The following is a 17,737-nucleotide window of genomic DNA, read 5'->3' as shown; positions in this document are numbered from 1 at the left end:
CATTCGTTCATCAAGAGCAAAAGCTTACCAACACCACCACACATGAACACAAAAGTCGGCAAAATTTAACTCTTTTAATTAAGGTAAGTATAGATTTCATTGTGAACCGTAGATATTTTCCCCAAATGATGGGTGCATATGCCACTCAACTTACTGATTCAGTGATTGCCATGCCATGATGCCATGCATGTATGCATGACATGATGTATATATTCATGCATGCATGGTTCATATTGTATAATGATGTAGGCACGATATGCATGCAAAGCTTATGGATGATTAAGCTTAAAACCTTCCAAGCCTATTTTTTTTGCAGATTTCCTTTTACAAACTTCTTCCCCCCCCCAAGCGTAGTATTTTGCACAAGGTCCTATTGGAAATTGACACAATTTGTGAGAATTTGTAGTGTGCAAGCTTGAAAAATGATGTTCATCTATTAGGTAGGCATGCCATAGACCTTTGGGCTTAGCTAGCCTAGCCAAAGGCAGTCAGTGGTTCAAGCTAAACAGCACAGCCTGAGTGCTGACTGAGCCCAGTTAGCCCACAGCCTACTCGGGCCTAGGTAAAGGCTTAACTAGCTAGGCTAGGTCTAGGATTACCTCAACCCCTTATTGTGACAGTCTGCTAATCTAGCTCGAGTCTGGGGCAGGCACGCAACACATGCATGCATGACCCTAACCAATGGAATGCTATCGGTCCTAACTCATGAACTACCTTAATTCATACTAGACTTTACAATTTAGTCAATAGCAAATTTGACATAGGATTAGGAATCAGGTCTAGTATCAACCAATCGGGCTGGGGCGGCTGGTATTTCGTGATCCTAGCATTCTCTTTTTATGACATTATTAGATATCCACAAAAAAGCTTATTCTCAAAATGTCAGATGATTCCATTGTTTCGTTAAATAGCGAGTTACGCATGATTATGTGTAAATACCAATGTCCATAGACAATGTGTTGTAATTTCTGGTATACCAGAACGTAATTCAAATTTCACGATATTGGGGGGGGGTGGTGCTGTGGATCACGAAATGCCCTTTTATTTTTAGGGCCTAAATCTGAATCTAATTATCTTATGAAAAGTATGTGATTGACATATAACAATGATTCTAGCACATAAACCATAAATGCATACACTTTTATAAATCACTCTTATAATTACTACTTATCACTTTATCAGGATTCTTGATTTACCGTATTTAAAGTTCGGTTGCAATCAATGTTCCGGACGATAATAATCCTGATGCATACTTGTCCTGCGAAGGCCACTGTTGAGTGTTCAGCTGAAGTCCACTGGAGACTTGAAGCTACTTGAATTTATTATATCCTTTGCGTACAAATCCTTGCACAAATGACAATATCCAAAATGGTGCTGCTTTCACCAATCACTCACGTTCTTTAGGAAACGGGCTTTTTCCACATAATCCACTTACATTGACAGATGTCGACATGTCGTTTCTAAACCAGACTTCAGCAAATCGACAAAAGAGTATATTCCCGTTTTGGGAAGAGAAGAGCACTTTGTTGCACTCCAAATCTCCTTCGTTAATATATATTGCTGGAATAATAATAGGCCTATCATCCCAGCAAACACAAAAACGTTTTTAAAAAGTTATATTTTGGCTTTTGGTTTAGGTAAAAACGTTTTAATAACATTAAAATGAATGTCGGGTTACATAAAGGTCATGAAAACGTTTTAAAACGTTTTGTATGAAAACACACTACAGCAATATTTCTAAGATGTTTTCAAAAATGTTATTGTAAACTATTTTTGCCAAATATTTTGCAAACACGTAAATAATATTATTTTAAAATATTTGCCCCCAGCAATCACAGAAATGTTCTTAAAATGTTTTCTTCAAAACGTTTTAATAACATTTAAATGTCGGGTTATATAAAGGTCATAAAAACGTTTTTAAAACGTTATTGCAAATATTTTGGGCAAACATTTTTCGCAAAATATTTTTTCAACCCCAAAATAACATTCTGTTTAGAATGTTTTGTATCATGTTTTCAAAAATGTTTTTGGAATGTTATTAAAACGTTTTTATACCCTTTATATAACCCGACATTTAAACGTTTTTTGTAAAACATTTTGTGTTTGTTGGGCAGTAGATTATCAAAAAAACCAGGCTAGGTTTGATATCGTTAAATTTTATACATTTGGGATCATATCCATTTATTTTGATCATAATAATAGTGGGAACCGGTTAAAACTATGTATACATTTACCACCGTTCTTCTGTTCTTCAGCTGCAGCATTTATCAAACCATGGCATTGTATGATGACGATGTGTCAGGGTTGGTCTTAGATAATGGGACTGGTATGTGTAAGGCAGGGTTTGCTGGCGACGATGCACCCAGGGCAGTCTTCCCAAGTATAGTAGGTCGACCAAGACACCAGGTAAGACAACCTACGCCTAAAAAGAACTTCCATAGTTTCACTGAGCTGGAAGTGAAACTATAGATGAATTGAATTAAAAAAGTGAACTAAAAAAGTGACGAATAGTTCCCTTTTTTCATCTCAAAACAAAATATTAAGTTACAAAAATAATTTCCTGAGTGTAACAAGGCCAGAATTTGTAATTATAAGTAACATATTAAGAAATTAAAGGCATGGGTTTTCATTGCTCATTAGTGCATTTAACTGGACTTGACGAGACAAAACAATGTGTTGAATGATTGATCAAAAAATGCGTGTTATTTTTTATGAGCTTTCTGTGCTTCTTTTTAATATTTGACTGACTACACAATTATGAGTTTTTGCCGGTTTAAACCATGCAGGCAAAAACTGGCAAAACCAGGTTCTTGCCCGTTTTTGCCACTTTGCCGGCAAAAACAGGCTTTTCGATAAAAACCGAACCCTGATATGGGTGGTGACAGTTTTTCAACATGAGATCTTTGATATTTATTTTTTACCCCTTCTGTGCCTGAATCTTTCTTTTCTTACATTTGAATGAATGTAGGGAGTTATGGTTGGCATGGGACAGAAAGACAGCTACGTTGGTGATGAGGCCCAGAGCAAGAGAGGTATTCTCACCCTGAAATACCCCATAGAGCACGGTATCGTGACCAACTGGCCCGATATGGAGAAAATTTGGCATCATACATTTTATAACGAGTTGCGTGTGGCTCCAGAGGATCATCCCGTGCTGTTAACAGAGGCTCCACTCAACCCCAAAGCCAACAGAGAAAGGATGACACAGGTAAATAAACGGCCCCATTTTTGCTGGCATGAGTGGATATTAAAAGCTGGTAGTCCGTAGTAGTACGTTTGTCCACACTAAACATTTGCGAAATTTGCTTTTTTTAAACATCTTTACTTGAATGTAAGTTCATACGTGCTGATGATAAACAATTTCTAAAGGTTTTAACTGACTTTCAGGACAAGGTTAGTTGAATTTTTGTGCGACAGTCAGTTTAAACTTTTGGAAATTAAACGGCATCTTTACTTCTGATTCACACAATCTTCGTGGAAGAACTTTTGGTGAATGACCTCGGTGAATGACTTCGACGTATCATTTTGAATAGAAGTCTCTTAAATCCCAATCGGAATAGTCTGCCTTGCAAATTTGAGTTTCTATTCAAAAATGAGTAGGTCTGTAGATCGTTTAAGAGTGTGTGCTGAGGATTGTGGATCAACGTCAGGGGTGTGATCCAATCTTTTCCTGTCCTTTTTTTTATCTTCCCCCACGACCCATTATTCAGAATCGCGCACTGTGATTTGTTGAAACGCGTCACGTGAAAGACCATTAATTAGCAATAAAGTGGGCAGGGCAACGAACTTCATCAGAGATGCCAATCTTCCGATTTAAATCGGAATTCCGATTTTTTGTATTTTTCCAAAAAATCAGATTTTTCTAAAAAAAAAAAAAAAAATTTTTTTTTTTTTTTTTTAATTTCAAAAATATTTTTGTTCAAAAAGCAAGTTATAGGCCCTAAATTACTTGTTATTCAAGGTTGGAAACCATAGAAATACTGCTACTTCAAACAAACAAAATTGCCAATTTTATTTTACAAAGTTGATAAAGTTGTACATTTTGATTACTTTTGCTTCTGTTGAACAGTCAGGAACACATTGAATTAGTATACATTGCTAGCTGTTCAGTAGAAGTAAAAGTAATTAAAATGTACAACTTTATCCAACTTTGTAAACATAAATTGGCATTTTTTTTAAGCAGCAGTATTTCTATGGTTTCCAACATTAAATAAAAAAGAAGTAATTTAGGGCATATAACTTGCTTTTTTGGCCAAAAATATTTTTTGAAAATTTAACAAAAAAATAGGGGTGGGGGTCAAAAATTTGATGAATCATCGTTTTTATATTACGCATTATATATATCCATTTCAGCCATGTAGGCCATGTTATTAGGCCAAAAAAATACTTTGGAAAATGTCTCACATGTACAAAAGTATAGGAAACTGAACATTTAAAACCACTTTTTGGGATGAAGGAAGCATTTTTTCAAAAAAGTCTAAAACTGGTTTTTATTTTTAAAATGGCCTTTTGGGGTGCTAATTCTGCTAAAATTGCCTGTGCTTAGGTACCTAATTTGCATATTTTATGAGTATAATTTTGAGAAAACAAGCCTTAAAGAATATTACATGTATAATAGATAGTCTTCAATACTGCTAATCTAGGCTTGTTTTCTCAAAATAACCTTATTTTTTCAATGTAATTTTACCCTCAGAAATGGTGTCTCCTGCAGTGTAAAATTTTGTAGAAACCCTCTGGCTTTGGGGGCGAAGCCCCTCAACCCCACCGGGGTTTTGCCCCTGATTCCCACCAGGGGCCCTTAAGCGGGCCCCTGGACCCCCCGGCCGTGGGGGCGACACTTCGGTCGCTTCGCTCCCTCCGTTCGCAAATTTCAGATTTTTTTTTCATAACCCATTGGCATCTCTGCTTCATACTACGCCGCAATTGCGTTGCGATGCATTGCGATGCGGTGCGATGCCGCATCGCATTGTACTGAAAATACTGCTATTGCGATATCGCAATAAAGTTAAATACATTTTAACTTGGAAATGCGTTGAGTTGCGTCGAGTTGCGGCAAAAGTAATCGATATATCGGTATCCCAAAGCAACGCATCGCAAATGCGGTGGTAGTATGAACGAACCTTTAACGTTGTGCGTGTGAGTAGCGCACTATAAATCATTGCACCCCCTTGTTTTAAATGTATAGATTAAACCTCAGAATGGGCTTTATTCTAAAATTAACTTAATTATTTTGGTTCGTTTTCCCCTTAATAGATCATGTTTGAGACATTCAACACCCCAGCTATGTATGTAGCGATCCAAGCTGTGCTGTCCCTGTACGCCTCTGGCAGGACAACCGGTATAGTTCTTGACTCAGGAGATGGTGTAACCCACACTGTACCAATCTACGAAGGTTACGCCTTGCCTCACGCCATTCTCAGGCTTGATCTTGCAGGAAGGGATCTCACTGATTATCTCATGAAAATCTTGACAGAAAGAGGCTATTCGTTCTCAACAACAGGTGCGTAAAATCGTCCATTTCTTGGGCAGAACTGAAATCCAGTACCATTAAACTATTGACAACTTCTGAAGTATTTCAGAGTATTTGTTTTGCTCCATACTCGAACCTGAAAGTTATTATATTATTATAAATTCGATGTTTCCTCCTTGTCATCATTCTGCTTATAGCTGAAAGAGAAATTGTGCGTGATGTCAAGGAGAAGTTGTGCTACGTTGCCCTTGACTTTGAGCAAGAGATGGCAACTGCTACTGCAAGTTCTTCACTGGAGAAAAGCTATGAGCTTCCTGATGGACAGGTCCTCACCATTGGCAATGAAAGATTCAGGTGTCCAGAGGTACTATTCCAACCTGCATTTATAGGTAGGCACAGGTTTTTCTTTGTCGATTGATTGTTGTATTTTAAAACTTTGATAGCTTCTTCAATTCAAACTTAAATTTGTATGTGTACAGAACCAAATTATGCAACATCAATAAGAAGTATTTACTCCAAGACCGAATTAAAAAGACTAGTTTGCGTTATGACGTCCTCCCCTTCGTTAACGTTGCTTTATATATGGGAAATGAATACCAGGTTCTCTTTGAAGAACATAATTTTTAATGGTTTGTTTGTTAAAGGTTGCCTCAAAATAGAGGTGTGTTGCAAAAGGTATGAAGAGTCCTATGCGGTAGACTCATACCCCCTCCCAGCTCTGACTAATGCAAGATTCTCAACATTGACAAGACTTGTTTCATTCAAACATTCTACCATAATTTAGGAATGGAATCCTGTGGCGTTCATGAGACGGCATATGGCAGCATCATGAAGTGCGATGTGGACATCCGTAAAGATCTCTATGCCAATGTAGTATTGTCTGGTGGCAGCACTATGTATCCAGGTAAGAGTAGCCGCCCCCCTTCACAGAGCTGTGCATAATTACAGAATGCGCTATGCCCCCTGTGTTTTAGGGTTAAGACTTGAGTATTATGAAGTGCGATGTGGACATTCGGAAAGATATACAACACTGTAATGTATGCAAGTAAAATCTCCCGTCCTCGAAAAGGGTACATTCAGCCAAGATAGCTCCATTGATAAGACGCTAGACTCCAGTCAGTACGTCCCAACTCTGGTGTGTGTAACTAGGGTACAGGTTCGAGTCCCCGCAGTTTCGTTTACTTTAGTTTGCTTTCGTGAAATCATTGAGTTAACTTGAAATTATATATAAATTAAAAAAACCGTGCTGCTAGTTGGCCCTGTGTAATCTGGACGAATCTGGCTGTGAAGGTTTATTGTAGTATTTATAGGGCGTGTGCTTTGTGGTTGAGCATATTTGGTAAATGTTTCATGAAAGTAGACAGTGGTCAGCGATAATGTGTAGAGTGTGTGGAGGCCTTGTGGATGTGGCACAACGCACTATAAATAAACCTAGGTTTAAAAATAATGGGGGGGCTGGCTTCAGCTTTAAAAAACCCACCACATTTTGAATTTCAATGTGTTCGTGCTATCTTCAGAAGATAGCATTTAAAACTTTAAAAGTGTAAACTTCAGTGTTAACATGGTTAATGTTATCTTCAGCATGATCATACAATAGTAAAACATTTGGGCCTTTATGGTCTCATTATCACCATTATCACGTGGAAAACAAAAACACAAAGCAAAAAGTGCTTCATAACAAACGGAAAACAAAACTTATTGAACATGAAACAAACAGTGACAATTTGAAATATGCAAAATATGTGTTATTGTTATATTCAGTAGATAGCACTTTTGTACTATCTTCAGTAGATAGCACTTTGGTACTATCTTCACTCTTCAGTAGATAGCACTTTTGTACTATCTTCAATAGTTAGCTCTTTTGTGCTATCTTCAGTAGATTACACTTCATGCTATCTTCAGTAGATAGCACTCTTGTGCTATCTTTAGTAGATAGCAGTTTTGTGCTATCTTCAGTAGATAGCACTTTTGTGTTGTTTTCAATAGATCTTCAGTAGATGACACAAAAGTGCTATCTTCAGTAGATTACACCTTTGTGCTATCTTCAGTAGATAGCACTTTTGTAGGCCTACTATCTTCAGTAGATAGCACTTTTGTACTATCTTCAATAGATAGCTCTGTTGTGCTATCTTCAGTAGATTACACATTTGTGCTATCTTCAGTAGATAGCACTCTTGTGCTATCTTTAGTGGATAGTAGTTTTGTGCTATCTTCAGTAGATAGCACTTTTGTGTTGTTTTCAATAGATCTTCAGTAGATGACACAAAAGTGCTATCTTCAGTAGATTACACCTTTGTGCTATCTTCAGTAGATAGCACTTTTGTAGGCCTACTATCTTCAGTAGATAGCACTTTTGTACTATCTTCAATAGATAGCTCTGTTGTGCTATCTTCAGTAGATTACACATTTGTGCTATCTTCAGTAGATAGCACTCTTGTGCTATCTTTAGTAGATAGCAGTTTTGTGCTATCTTCAGTAGATAGCACTTTTGTGTTGTTTTCAATAGATCTTCAGTAGATGACACAAAAGTGCTATCTTCAGTAGATTACACCTTTGTGCTATCTTCAGTAGATAGCACTTTTGTAGGCCTACTATCTTCAGTAGATAGCACGTTTGTACTATCTTCAATAGATAGCTCTTTTGTGCTATCTTCAGTAGATTACACATGTGTGCTATCTTCAGTAGATAGCACTCTTGTGCTATCTTTAGAAGATAGCAGTTTTGTGCTATCTTCAGTAGATAGCACTTTTGTGTTGTTTTCAATAGATCTTCAGTAGATGACACAAAAGTGCTATCTTCAGTAGATTACACCTTTGTGCTATCTTCAGTAGATAGCACTTTTGTAGGCCTACTATCTTCAGTAGATAGCACTTTTGTAGGCCTACTATCTTCAGTAGATAGCACTTTTGTGTTATTTTCAATAGATCTTCAGTAGATTACACTTTTGTGCTATCTTCAGTAGATAGCACTTTTGTGTTATCTTTAGTAGATAGCAGTTTTCTATCTTCAGTAGAGTAGATATCATTGTCTTCAGTAGATAGCACTTTTGTGCTATCTTCATAAGTGCAATATCTACGGAAGACTCATCGGTTCCCACAATAATAATGTAGGCCTGCTATCTTCAGTAGATAGCACTTTTGTACTATCTTCAATAGATAGCTCTTTTGTGCTATCTTCAGTAGATAACACATTTGTGCTATCTTCAGTAGATAGCACTCTTGTGCTATCTTTAGTAGATAGCAGTTTTGTGCTATCTTCAGTAGATAGCACTTTTGTGTTGTTTTCAATAGATCTTCAGTAGATGACACAAAAGTGCTATCTTCAGTAGATTACACCTTTGTGCTATCTTCAGTAGATAGCACTTTTGTAGGCCTACTATCTTCAGTAGATAGCACTTTTGTGTAATTTTCAATAGATCTTCAGTAGATGACACAAAAGTCCTATCTTCAGTAGATTACACTTTTGTGCTATCTTCAGTAGATAGCACTTTTGTGTTATCTTTAGTAGATAGCAGTTTTCTATCTTCAGTAGAGTAGATATCATTGTCTTCAGTAGATAGCACTTTTGTGCTATCTTCATAAGTGCAATATCTACGGAAGACTCATCGGTTCCCACAATAATAATGTAGGCCTGCTATCTTCAGTAGATAGCACTTTTGTACTATCTTCAACAGATAGCTCTTTTGTGCTATCTTCAGTAGATTATACTTTTGTGCTATCTTCAGTAGATAGCAGTTTTGTGCTATCTTTAGTAGACAGCAGTTTTGTGCTATCTTCAGTAGATAGCACTTTTGTGTTATCTTCAGTAGATAGCACTTTTGTGCTACCTTCAGTAGATATCATTGTCTTCAGTAGATCGCACTTTTGTGCTATCTTCAGTAGATTACACTTTTGTGCTACCTTCAGTAGATATCATTGTCTTCAGTAGATAGCACTTTTGTGCTATCTTCAGTAGATAGCACTTTTGTGCTACCTTCAGTAGATAGCACTTTTGTGCTACCTTCAGTAGATATCATTGTCTTCAGGAGATAGCACTTTTGTGCTATCTTCAGTAGATAGCACTTTTGTGCTACCTTCAGTAGATATCATTGTCTTCAGTAGATTACACTTTTGTGCTATCTTCAGTAGATAGCACTTTTGTGCTATCTTCAGTAGATAGCACTTTTGTGCTACCTTCAGTAGATATCATTGTCTTCAGTATATAGCACATTTGTGCTATCTTCATAAGTGCAATATCTACGGAAGACTCATCGGTTCCCACAATAATCTGGCTTGCATTATTTCAGATTGCTGTGTTATTTTTGATCTTTCTCTCATGATTATTTTCCATCTTTACGTCGTGGACATAAATGAAAATGGCACTATCTTCAGTAGCCAGGGAAAAAATTCATTTTGGCATTTGTGAGGGCAGCCAGGCAATTCTGCTAAGGTATGCCAGAGCACCAAGGTAATCACATGCTAAAGAGCAAAGTTATACATTTTGAAGGGCACTAAGGTAGGCCTAAAGGCATGGGCACCCAAGGCGATTGCCTTCGGTGCCTCTCGTTATTTTTTCCCATGGATAGCACTTAAAATTAATTTCAACAATGTTTTCGTGACATACATGTTTGCCTTTTCCCTGTTTGGAATATGTAGGCATATTAATGTTATATCCCTAATTGAGCCTATGAAAGATAATGATGAAAATATATATCTACTTTTCCTATAATGACAGGAATTTCTGACAGATTGCAAAAAGAGATCACAGCTCTTGCACCAAGCACGATGAAAATCAAGACCGTTGCACCTCCAGAGCGCAAGTATTCCGTTTGGATTGGCGGCTCCATCTTGGCTTCTCTCTCCACGTTCCAGCAGGTGTGGATTAGCAAGCAAGAGTATGATGATGCAGGACCTGGTATTGTGCACCGTAAATGCTTCTAGCTAGACTTGGAACCTCATGCATTATTGAGATCCATCAAGTTGGCAAAGTCAATAACGATCTTTCGTCAAGAGAATGACATCTCTTTGATAACCCTAAGCGTGAAGTGACGAGCGATTGGTATTTATTTGACCAATGATGTAGCACGCTTTTCCCAACGCAACAGAAAGCTCTACCTCATTGGCTCAAAACGCAATCGCTTAGTATGATTTCAGCTTGAGAAGATAAAAATGTCTTGAAACAGATTGAATAAGGAATACCTGTTGGACGAATATTCGAGTGTAGGGACACTAACATTAACCTTATTAACGGGCGAGTGCTGAAAATATAGATTTATTTTCATTACTTATTTTACAATTCTATGATGTCATACCGTATATTTTTTTGAATGTTGAAACTATTGTACATGGTTTTATGACATTAGGCCTTTCATTGCATACATTTATTAGCATTATTTTGTATTATATTGTTTTATATTTTTGCAGGCTGTATTAAAAGGCATGGGCCTACAGACGAATGTATTAACCGTGACTCTTGACTTGTCAAGGCTCTTACGCTATTTGGATATTTAGCCAAATATTTGATATTTAGCTAAATAGCCTACTATTTAAGTTAGCTGATGTTGTACCTTATTGACTTTTGGTTTCAAACGCAAGCATCCGAATTTCAAGCAGGTTTGAAGCCTGTAATATAGATTTTGGTCAAACTTGCAACTTACTAGTTGGACGATATATTTTTGTTGAATTTTACATGGATTTTTTATTTGTTTTAATAAAATGTATTTTAAGCCCAAGAAATTTTGGACTTTCTGAACTGATGTTTACTAGGCCTTTCCAATATTATCATGATTATTTAATTATTTTTGTTTTTTGGGTGTAATGTTCGCTAAAAGTGGTCAAAGAAAGGATTCATATCAATTTTGTCCCGGTATTTCGAGCCGGGGGGACTGTGCCCCGCGGTCGGATAACCTTCAGCTGAACTACAACGCGACTTCTCGGCATGGAAGTATATTTTTATTTATACTTAATTTCTTTAAGCAGGGTAATCCCATCAATGAAAACACTGATCTTCCTGGGGGCCCTGCACCGGGGCCCTGCAAGAGCCGTACATTTACAAATTAAAATACAACTTAAATAGTATTCATACTGAGTACATGAGGAAACATATACATAGTTGAATATGAAATAATTATGAGTACATTATGAACTTATGCTGATGAATTAAATTATCTTGGTTGAGGTGCACAATGTAGCATTCTTAAGCATGGAGAGACTCATTGTATTATAGTTACTACGAATGTTAGATGGAAGATCATCCCATATTTTAACAGCTCTAACATTAAAAGTACGTTTACCGGAGTTTGAGTTCCATTTTGGTAGATAAAGCATATTAGAAATTTGGCCTCTGGTTGCAACATTATGTACAGAATGTGTAAATGTAAGGTTAGATGATAAGTAGGAAGGTGCTTGATCTTTAATACATTTTAAAACAATAACTAACAAATGATTGTACCACCTTTTGTCAAGAAATCCAATTTAACTTATCCATCATTTCATCTGTTGGTGTTCTAATGTCAGCTGACAAAATAATTCTTGCAAGTCTGTTCTGGAGGATTTGGAGAGAGTTTGCAAGTTCTCCAGAACAATTTGACCATAGAGGGCTGCAATAATCAAAAATGGGGTAATGCGAGAGCATTTGCCAGCATGGTCAGAGTTGACTGTGGAAGATAATACTTTTATTAAAATACGATTTATGACACCACATCTTTTAGAAATATTTTTAGAAACATAGTTGATATGGTTAGACCATGTTAAGTTTGAATCAAATATAACACCAAGGTATTTAAACTGGTCAACTTTTTCAATGGTTTAATCACAATAACTTAACTTAATATCATCAAATTTAGATAGAACATGCCATGTACCAAATATCATAAATTTAGTCTTTTTGATATTCAAAGTTAAGTGGTTTTTTTAAAACCAATCAGCAATATTATTCAAATTATTTTCAAGATCAGTTTAAAGTTGGGATGCAGTTTCTGAAGAACAAAGAAGGGTAGTATCATCAGCATACATCATCGATTTACATGATACACTTTGTGGTAAAGTATTTACAAAAATTATGAAGAGAAGTGGTCCTAAGATAGACCCTTGAGGTATCCCTATGTTTACAGGTTTCAAGTCAGAAAGAATCGAGTTAATATTTACACACTGATTTATATTACTCAAATAAGATTTGAACCATTCAAGTTCATATCCGTTAACACCATACATACAAAGTCTATTTAAAAGTAGATTATGATTTACAGTGTCAAAGGCTTTCTTCAAGTCAAGAAAAATAGCACCTACAGCACGACGATTATTCATATTTTTCAAAATATAATCTTGAACATCAAGTAAAGTAGTGGCACATGAATGATTAGGGCGAAAACCAGATTGACTTGGTGAAAGAATGCCTTTGACACTGAGATAGTCATAAAGTTGATTATGAATTGCACGTTCAATAATTTTTGAAATGATAGGTAGAACTGATATAGGGCGATAGTTGCCAACATCACCTTTATCGCCATCTTTGTATATTGGTGTTACCTTAGCTCTCTTCCAATCAGTTGGAAATGTTGATGAATAAAGTGAGAGGTTACAAATGTAAGCAATAGATTCACAAATAATAGGAGAGGCTACTAACTTGAGAAGTTTGATATGAAAACAGAAAACCATCAAGACCTGTTGCTTTATCATTTGAAAACTTACAAATTTGTTCATGAACAAAGTCGGAGGTAATTGTACTGAAATTGAAATTAACCTCAGAAGACGAGCATGATTCACCTATGTCTTCATTAATGTCATCAAAATTACTTGCAAGAGTAGTGCCAACTGATGTGAAATAAGTGTTAAATTCATTAGCAGTATCTGTAGCATTTAAACTTGTCACATTATTTTGTATATTAGCGACATTTACTTGACTTTACTTGGAACAACTTTCTTAATTGCTTGCCATAACTTTTTGGGATCATTATCATTAATGTCATCAGTACAGTGTTTCTTTTTAAGATATCTGTTACGAATATTACATTTATTACGAAGTGCTTTTGCCATTTCCCAGTCACTAGGGTCATTAGTTTTGTGAGCTTTCTTTTAATAATAATCTCTATCCTTACTTAATTTAATAAAATCATCATCCAATCAGGCTTACGACTCTTAATTTTTTTTGTCTTGAATTGGTGCATGAGTATTACAAACTTGATCAAATAGAGATTTCCAAACATCCCATGCAACATCAACATAATTTCATAATCTTCAATAACATTCCAGTTTATATTTTTGACATCGGAAATAAATTTGTTTTCATCAAAGTTCCTAAAAGACCTAGCTTTAATTATTTTTGGAGCATGCTTGATCTTTTTCTGTTTTCTTACTAAGTAAATAAGATTATGATCACTGATGCCAAGACTATGTACACCAGAAGAAATGATTTTATCAGATTGTGAAACAAATGCTATAATAGTCTTACTTTTGTCAGTTATTCTTGTATGCTCCTTAAGGCTACATGCTCTTTTTTGTTTATTTTTTTGGCGGGAAATAATCTCGCCAAAACATTAAAGTAATCTTTTCCCACAACTAAATATCATAGTCAGGAAATTAATGATGCATCTGGTAGCTTAGATCATAACTTTCATTTTACTTAGTTGCAATTATCCCACAAAATTCTTGATTTGTTTTTACAGAGTCTTGAATTGTCGATGTTTTTGATCAAAAAACATCACTCGGTGTATTTTGAAACTCGAGGCATTAACTCTTCTCAAATTAGCCCCAAATCATAATTTATTATATGTACGTGTAGCAAACACCAATGGGAATAATTGGACGTTGTTTGCGGAGCCTAAATTTGGTTTGATTTTATTTCACAATAATTCTAAGGTGAGAATTTTGACCTGACATTTCCTTTTTGGATTTCAAATTTAAATTCATTGATATGTGATATTTTGAATAAATAAAGAGTACGCTTACCTTTCTGCAACACTTCCCGGTATCATTAAGCATCTGCTGATAACCAACATTTTAGCTGAAAACAGTCCTTCCTATCATTTTTGAACAAAATATGGTTCAAAAGTGCGTACACTACGCGTATAAACTAGCACAGCGAGATAATGAACAGAGCTATTTATGGTGGGGTATCTATTGTAAGCTATTAGGGTAGGCCTATATAGTATATCTTCCCGCAAGTGACAAGATGTGCCAAGCAGGGCGGTATATTCAAACGCTATTGTCTGGATCATTGAGTATCGATTGCGCACGTATACATGCAGCACGGATGTGTGTGGTCCTCCCCAGGTTTGACATAAATTACAAATGACGTCGTGAATGACCTAGCGTTTTCATTTTATTATTACTAAATTAATCGTCGTTTATCACGAGTGCTAAGAGTTGTACCAGTTCAATTCATCAAAATTAATTTGTATTAAATGAAAAACAAACAGACAAGTAGAGTCATATGTCTTTCTATGACCGTATTCCTACCAATTTCTGATTTTCAATACACTAGAAACGTGTTGATATGTATATCTTTGAAAATCGCCGAATGTTAACCACATGCACAGTCACCGTGGCACAGTATAGGCATCTTTAGCATTCATAGTGCAATTGGCAGTGGTTCGAACCCCGGTGAAAATTTTAGTATTTTTTATTCTTTTTACTAATGCGCTGTGCCGTTTTTCAAACACGGCCCTGAATGAAACTCATGGGCAAGTACCCTTAATCAATTGCTTAAGTTAATATAGCCATGGTCTCACTGAAGTAGACCTACCCCACCCCGAAGTGTCAAGTGATAGCTTTCCCAGTGTGGCGTAGCGTTATGAAGCCTAGAGGGCACGGGGAGTCTGAAAATTTAGGAAATCGGATGTCAAAATCCCATAGGAAAAATGCCGTAAAACGGCCTGTATGCCTCCCCCCTCCCCCATCAGGCCCGGCGCGCCCCTCCCCATCATAGACATACCACCTAGACCTGTAACTGCCCATCCCTAACCATGGCAGTAGGTGAAGCCACGTATCCAAGGTGATTTTGGTCGGGTGGTCGGACGCGGAGAAATAAGCGTTCATGTCTGGAACGAAAAACGCGATCGTTTGCGTGATTGCTGCGCCGTTATCGCCCGCGTCAAACGCAACACGTTCTGTAGACGCGAACATGTCTGCTTGTTTGCGTCCGGGTTGCGTCCTTGTCAAAATCGTTGCTAAGCAGTGTTGACTTCACTACGCAAACCAAAGTTATAGGTCTAGGTTCTTGTTTGTCTGGGCTCCCCATCATCTATGGCGCCGCCCCCGATATGATGACCCACGTTATGCCACGCTATGCTATCCGAAGGCTGATCACCCATAATTGTCAATTAGGCCGGGGGGGGGGGCTGGGTTGGGCAGCGGCACAGACGGGGCCGGGTAGGGTGAGGGCGAGGGCCGGCTGACTCAGGCCGCTGATTTGCCATAATTTGTCTCGGTTTAAGCTAAGCTAAGGAGTGGTACGCGTACGTGCAATAGGCCTAATTATGTGTACCCCCGGGGTGGTGAATTATAGTGGGGGGGCAAATATTTTTGGTAGGTCGAAAGGGGGGGGGGGCAAGTGATTTTTGGCACAGATATTTTGGGTACCATTTCTATATTACGCCCTTAAAACTAAAAGGTGTAGGAAAACATTAGGAACACGCTCAAATATGCAAAATTTCCTGCTCGCTGCGCTCGCATTAGGCCTATAGAATTTATGATAAGACAATTTAAGGTTTTAAATTCGGGTCCCCCAAAATCTTAGTATGTAAGGGGGGGGGGCAAAGATTTTTTGGCATGTCAAAAGTGGGGGAAAAGGTTTTTGTCACGTCAAAATGGGGAGGCAAAGATTTTTGGCACAGCCAAACAGTGGCGTAGCTGCCCCCCCCCCTGTGAAAAGTCTTGCCCCCCTGTGGGATGGTGACCGCCCCGACATTTAAGACTTTTTTGTGTTTCTGACCAAATTTACATTATATTTTGCAATTTTAACCTAAAAAGTGCCAATTTTTGCGCGCTTAGCGCGAATTTATTCACTTTCTGTACCATATGGCAACATTTTTCGAGTGCTTCGCGCGCATTTGTAACATTAATTGATTTTGTCGCCAAAAGGTGCCCCCCTTAAAATTTGTTTTCCCCTGAAAAGTGCTGGCTACCCCACTGCAGCCAAAGGGGGGGGGGGGGCCGGGGGGGGGACTCCAACTTTGGAGGTGACGCGTATGTATAGGGCTGTTAAGACCCCCTTTTTCGAATTTCAGCATCGCTGTCACCCAAAGACCCCATTTTTTTTACGAACACATGCTCTGTCACCCGAAGACCCCTATTTTTCCATTTGATCTGTCACCCAAAGACCCTTACAAGTTCAATTTGAACGCAACTTTCATTTATCACTGATTTTGTTACTTATTTTGAAAAAACAATGAAATTTGAAGCCATTTTGAACTAGAAATTAGATTTTCGAGGTTTTTGTGGCGCTTTTTTCGGCTCTCACCCAAAGATTCCATTTTAAAAAAGGTCATGTTCTCACCCAATGACCCCATATTTTTTACATTTTGCTCTCACCGAATGCCAAAAATCATGCTCTCACCCGATGCCCCATATTTTTACATTTTGCTCTCACCGAATGCCCTTAGTGTGAAAGTGCCAGCCCTACACCTAGGCTATATCCATTTCATATTGAAGTGCCCCCCCCCCGGGGGGTGAAGCGATTTTTGGCACACCAATTCACCACCCCGGGGTACACATAATTATTGCACAACCCCTAAGCTAAGCTTGATTTCCTAAGTTTTGGAGTTTTTTTTTTGGGGGGGGGGGGCCGGCATGGACTAGATAAAATAATCCCACATGGATTCGCCCCTAAACTTTTACCTTCGAATCAACATCTCCAGACGACTGGAAAATATACTAAGAAGTTTGTTATGAACTTTGACCTGGTAGGTATAGCTCGTCATACAACTTCTTCGGAGGCCGAAGATTGAGATTTTTGATCCGATTTTGTATCTCAATTGTGCTGTTCTTTTATTGCTTCATTAATATCATTGCAAGGTAAGAGGTCTTAAACTGTTATTCAAGGGGGCCATCTTCTCTAATATGCCTCCGCTAAAAAAAGACCCCCTAGCTTACTGAAAAAAAGTTCACCTGTATGCCGTACCATCCAGATCAATATTTACGCTACGACTGAACGCACACGTCCACAGAGTGTGTCCTTGACTGAACGCCGCAGTGAAACCCATGTTAATAAATGATTGTGATACCCTTCCCATTACGCATAGCAAATCAATCCCATAATGCATTCCGCTGTGGTTCGTTAGCTGCAGTAGGT

General features: G+C 37.6%; 2 protein-coding genes across 2 annotated transcripts in view; both read left to right on the top strand.

Moving 5' to 3' along the window:
- On the top strand, nt 1-10,756 carry LOC140164059 (actin, cytoplasmic 1-like). Its single transcript, XM_072187320.1, has 7 exons — nt 1-83; nt 2,256-2,406; nt 2,969-3,208; nt 5,254-5,500; nt 5,668-5,859; nt 6,255-6,374; nt 10,184-10,756. The coding sequence occupies exons 2-7, from the start codon at nt 2,275-2,277 to the stop codon at nt 10,387-10,389; spliced, it is 1,137 nt and encodes a 378-aa protein (XP_072043421.1). The 5' UTR covers nt 1-83; nt 2,256-2,274; the 3' UTR covers nt 10,390-10,756.
- A 6,578-nt stretch (nt 10,757-17,334) lies between these two features.
- LOC140165046 (LYR motif-containing protein 1-like) overlaps nt 17,335-17,737 on the top strand; it is a 10,655-nt gene continuing 10,252 nt past the window's right edge. Inside the window, exon 1 of the mRNA XM_072188464.1 lies at nt 17,335-17,460. The gene's annotated coding sequence lies outside the window, so the exon portion shown is untranslated. The remainder of the gene's footprint in view (nt 17,461-17,737) is intronic.

The sequence above is a fragment of the Amphiura filiformis genome, chromosome 11 (assembly GCF_039555335.1).
Source record: "Amphiura filiformis chromosome 11, Afil_fr2py, whole genome shotgun sequence".
Classification (NCBI taxonomy): Eukaryota; Metazoa; Echinodermata; class Ophiuroidea; order Amphilepidida; family Amphiuridae; genus Amphiura; species Amphiura filiformis.
This window is presented reverse-complemented; position numbering and strand designations above follow the sequence as displayed.

What these genes read in the sequence shown, in the direction of transcription:
- LOC140164059 (XM_072187320.1), top strand. Translation starts at nt 2,275, where the DNA reads ATGGCATTGTATGATGACGATGTGTCAGGGTTGGTCTTAGATAATGGG. An exon ending in TAGGTCGACCAAGACACCAG is followed by an intron (nt 2,407 to 2,968) that starts GTAAGACAACCT and finishes GAATGAATGTAG; the next exon opens with GGAGTTATGGTTGGCATGGG. An exon ending in ATTCCAACCTGCATTTATAG is followed by an intron (nt 5,860 to 6,254) that starts GTAGGCACAGGT and finishes ACCATAATTTAG; the next exon opens with GAATGGAATCCTGTGGCGTT.